Source organism: Spermophilus citellus (assembly GCF_964194105.1).
Source record: "Spermophilus citellus genome assembly, contig: SCAFFOLD_443, whole genome shotgun sequence".
Classification (NCBI taxonomy): Eukaryota; Metazoa; Chordata; class Mammalia; order Rodentia; family Sciuridae; genus Spermophilus; species Spermophilus citellus.
Genome location: NW_027672880.1, coordinates 55611 through 60363, shown reverse-complemented (window position 1 = coordinate 60363; position 4753 = coordinate 55611). Strand labels below are relative to the sequence as shown.

The 4753-nt window shown below is 57.1% G+C and overlaps 1 protein-coding gene across 1 annotated transcript; it reads right to left on the bottom strand.

Annotated features, from left to right (window-relative positions):
• Nucleotides 1-1046: 1046 nt before the first annotated feature.
• On the bottom strand, nt 1047-3830 carry CD70 (CD70 molecule; the record flags this gene model as incomplete). The annotated part of the gene is made up of 3 exons (XM_081312372.1): nt 1047-1432; nt 2953-2986; nt 3693-3830. The coding sequence occupies 3 exons, from the start codon at nt 3828-3830 to the stop codon at nt 1047-1049; spliced, it is 558 nt and encodes a 185-aa protein (XP_081168498.1).
• Nucleotides 3831-4753: the final 923 nt, after the last annotated feature.

Sequence of the window (4753 nt, the reverse complement as noted above, 5' to 3'; positions counted from 1 at the left end):
GCTGATTTTGAAACCTGCTGAGATATCCTCCCACAAAGTGAGTCACTTTTATTTATTAACTTAAAAATATTAATGGCCTTTATTTTCAGGACAGTTTTAGACTTACAGGAAAATTGATCAGTGAATGTACAAAATTCCCACATACCCCATGCACATGTTCCTCTTTTTAACATCTGCTGTGGTCTAGGTACACCCTGTACGTCATGTGCTGGACCTGATGCCCAATAGAATGGCATGAACAGGTGGATTCCTTGGGAAGTGACTAAGTCATGGGTTTCCACCTTTGGGTCCTTATGAAAGGGGTTGGGGGAGGCCCTGGCACCTTCTGAGGACACTGAAGAAGCTGCCATCTTTGAAGCCCACACCAGACACCAAATCCACTGGTGCCTTGATCTTGGACTTCCATCCTCCAGAATTGTGAGGTTGTTACACTGTTTATAAAATACCCAGTCTAAGGTGTTTTGTTACAGCATCCCAAAGGACCAAAGCAGTATCTTTCACTAGTCTGATACCTTTGTTACAATTAATGAACCAAGGTAGATATATGATCATCAAGCAAGGCCCACACTTTATTTACATTTTCTTATTTTCTATTTATTATACTTTTTCTTTCCAATAACTCTCCCAAGACAGTTAGTTGTTGTGTGTCTTAGGATCCTCTGGGAGGTGATATGCTACAGCACTGCTCTTATTTTCAGCTTTGAGCAGGGCTGGTGAGGTAGCTCCTGTCCATCCCAGGAAGCTGTCTGCCTATCCAACAGGTGTATCAAGGAGGAGCTGGTATCAGGGAGCAAGTCCTATAATCCCAGGACTCCTGAGGCTGAGGCAGAAGGTTGGCAAGTATGAGGCCAGCCTGAGAAGGCAACTCAGTGAGATCCTGTTTCAAAATAAGGGCTGGGGATGTGGCTAAAAATACAGTGCTTGCCTAGCATCTGATAGGAAGCCCTGGGTCCCACACTCAGCCCTGCCTCCCCATCCTCCCCCCAAAATGGGGAAAATAGTAACAAACAAAAAAAATGATCAAATAAACCAATCAGGAACCTTGATCAGGTATGCACCCATTGAATGCCAAAGAAGGTCTCATCAGCATTTTGGGAGGGCAGCAGAGGCAGGGTGAGGTTGGTGCAGAGGGTGTCCCCAAAGGCCAGGAATGTCAGGCGCTGGGAGGTGACAGTGCAGCCCTGGTGGAAATTCAGGCGCAGCAGGCTGATCCTGTGGGTGTCTGGGGAGCAGATGCCCACAATCAGAGTGGCCTTGGGAGGCACCGCGGTCCACACAGAGGAGCAGTTGGCTAGTGTCACCTGGATGTGCAGCCTGTAGATGCCTTCACGAACGACCCGCAGCTGCCCGTTGACCAACTCTGGTCCATGCAGGAAGGAGCGGCCCAAGGCTGGGCCCGCCTGCCAGCACAGCCTGGGGTCCAGCCGGGGACCTGGGGCAGAGGGTTGGGGGACAGAAGGTGGAATTTAGGGAAACCTAGGTGGACAGAAATAGGGAGTGGGAGGGAGAAGGAGGGAGGGAGGCAAAAGGAGGAGGACAAGGAGCAGGAAGGGGAGGGAGGAGGGAGGGAAGCAGAGACACGGAGGAGACCCAGAGGAGTCTAGACCGCAGGCAAAGGGGCAGAGAGGAGGGAGGGAGGGAGGGAAGGAGGGAGAGTGCCGGGGTCCTGGGCTTCTCTCCGCCTTTCATCATTTCCAATATGAGCTGGCGTTCTCGTTCTCATGCCAGAAGCAGGGCTCAGTCACCAGTGACATGGTCCTGTCCTCTGCCTCCTCATTTCCGTAGATCTGTGCCAGGCACGACTACTCCCAGGTGGCCACCTCCCTGAAGACAGCCACTTTCGGCCTCTGTGACTGGTCCCCTGACCCCTGCACCTTGAACAGCCTGTACAGCTATGCCACAGGGACCACTCTCAGTTTTTCTCTCTCTCTTTTACCCAGTTCCTGTTGTGCCTTTCAAGAAGAAAAGGCCTCGGTGAGGCCTGAGGCCGATACAAGGTCCAGAGGGGCTCTTGCCTCTCTCTCCCCTGTGCACCACTCTCAGTCTCATCCTGTTCCTGAGGCACACCTGAGTCTCCCTCTCCTCTGGGTCAGGCTCCCAGACAGGGGCCATCCTGAGAGGCATGAGCTGGACACAGGTCAGAGGAGAGCCACCAGAGTGCTTGCCAGTGTCAAGCTTCCTGTGAGAGGGACACCTGGTCATGGGTTGGACACTTGAGCAAATAGAGCATCTGCCAGGACCAAGAAGCATCCTAGGGAGGACACATGGTAAACTCCAGACCAAATGTCCTGGAGCCGTGTCAGGGCAGCGCCAGAGCCCACAGCCACTCTCCAGAGACCCCCAAGGCCAGTTAGAGGAGGGAGGGGAGGGGAGGAGGGGGGAGGCCGACAGGCAGCCAGGGCCCAAAGGGGCCAGGGCCCAAAGGCATTAGGGAGAGGCTAGAAATTCTTCCCCACCGACAGCATAGAGGGCCCCACTTCATATGGCAGTCCCAACCCCCCACTTGGCTTAATTCTTCCCCTTGCCTGTGGCCCTCCACTTGTCTTCCTGTCCCTTTGTGAGTTTGTGTTGGGGAAGGTGCTGGGGGAAGCCAGGGCCACAAAGGCTGGGCAGCGCTCCCTCGCAGAGCTGCCCTGGTAAGCAAGCCCATTCGCTGACTGTTATCCCCCTGGGTGGCAGGACACTCCCCAGGGCAGGGGCTTTGCCTGCTTTGTTCACTACAGTGGCACCTATAGTGGCGTTTGTTCCACATGGTGGAAAAGAATGAAGGAAGCGCAGCTCTGGGGTGAGGGTGGCAGTTTCAGTCTTTTCCAAGGGAAGAGACCCAGTGTGAGGAGCACACGGTCTATCAGGAAGGTGGTGTCCGGCAGGGCACACACTCCGGCTCCCGCTCTCTGGACTTGCCCTCCTGGCTCTCCGTGTCCCCCCCCGCCCCCACTAGACCAGAGTTACCTGTGAGGTTCAGCTGGAGCTCGGCTATGTCCCCCTGGAAGAAAAGACCAGAAAAGAGAGAGGACGTGAGCACAGTGCTCCACACCCCTTCGGCCAGGGTCTTCTCGTCCACTCCTCATCTCTCCGGGCCCAGTCGTGATTTCTGAAAGACCTCTTAAAGAGGAAGTCGGTTTGAACGGCAGAGAGATTAAAGCCAAAACCTTGAAAAGAACTTCCTACTTTTCCTGGAACTCTGCGCCTCGGATCTCCCTCCCGGAGCCACCACGAGGGTGGAGCGGCCCGCACACCCGCCTCCCTCCAGCAGCGGCCCGAGCGTCTCCAGGCGGCCGGGCTCACTGGCTGCTGCTGGCTCTCTGGCCCTGGCAGCCCCCTCCCCAGGGCCCCCGCCCCCAATGCCAGCTTTGTGAAGCCCCTAGCAGCCTCTGAGTCAGTCCGCGGGGGAACACCAGGGACGAGTCATCGTCCCTGCGCGAGTCGGATGCACCTTTCCCACCCGGGATCCCCCGCACCTCCCGGGCAGCGGGGCCCTGCGGGGCCTCCTGCTCCGCCGCTCTCTCTGCGCTACAGGATCTTGCTTTGAATCGTTTCATTTCGATTTTGTCTTTTCCGTTCTTCGGCTGTGCCTGGCGCTCCGGCGCACGGCCCCCGCGCCTCTCCCCCGGGGCTCCCCACCGGAGGTCCCTGGGCCCCGGGAGCTGGGGACGAGTGTTCCTCCTTTGCACTGTTCCTTCTCGACTCACCTCAAGTCCCTCGAGCCGCGGCGGCTGCTGAAAGCAGAAGGCGGCCAAAACAGCGAAGAGGATGACCGAGAAGACGTAGGGCGAGACGGTCTTCCACGGCAAGCGGCGCACCGTGCAGCCCCAGCCCTCCTCCGGCATCGCTGCGGGCAGGGCGAGGGGACCCGGAGCGCGGTCGGAAGAGAAGGAAGCTTCGGCCACCTCGCCCAGCTCTTGAACTTCTGCCTGCCTGAACCTGCCGGGGACCTCTCTGGGGATGTCCGATGGAGGCGAAGAGCTTGATCTGTTCTGCGGGCAGGGAAATCCCCTCCCACTCAGCCATCCCCGAGCTCCGAGCCGAGTGCGAGGGGCGTGGAGTGGGGTGGGGAGTTGCCCGCCACGCCCTGCCCTGCCCTGCCCCCAGGCCGAGCATTCCACCTTCCTTTTGGGGTCCCCACCTGGTGCGCATCCATTCACTCACAAATCCTCACTGGGCATCTATTGGGGGTGGACGGTGTGGGGACTCCCATCACTCCCTGCCGTGGCTGGGGTGGAGCGCAGGACCTTGCGTGCTGGGTAAGTGCTTCACTGAGCGTTAACGGCCCTCAAATCACAGCCGGCTCTGGCCGGAGAGCTGCCGCAGTCACCTTTAGCAGAGTGTGTGTATGGGGGAGGGGGGACTGTGGACACTGAAACTGGACAGTTTCATTTGACGGTGAGGGAGGATGGTGGTCTGAACTAGGGTTCAAGGGCTGGAAGAGGAGGGAGATGAACAATTTCATTTGCTGCTATAGCCGGCAGACAGGTCAGGGAGTCCTGCAGGTCGACAGTCCTCAGGGTCCAGGCAATCGGCATACACTCCCCGGGACCTCCATCCACTGAAGATTCCAGGTCTCGGGGTTCAGCTGACAGCACCCCAAAATGACTCCCCATCCTGACATATCCCAAGCATGGGGGCGTGACCTTAGGGACTTTTTCTTTATCACTATGTGATACACTCCCCACTGCGTTCTGTCACTAGCTCCATTTGTAGAATCTTCTAGCCCCCATTTCACAGTCACATTGCACCCTGTCTCAGTCCCACT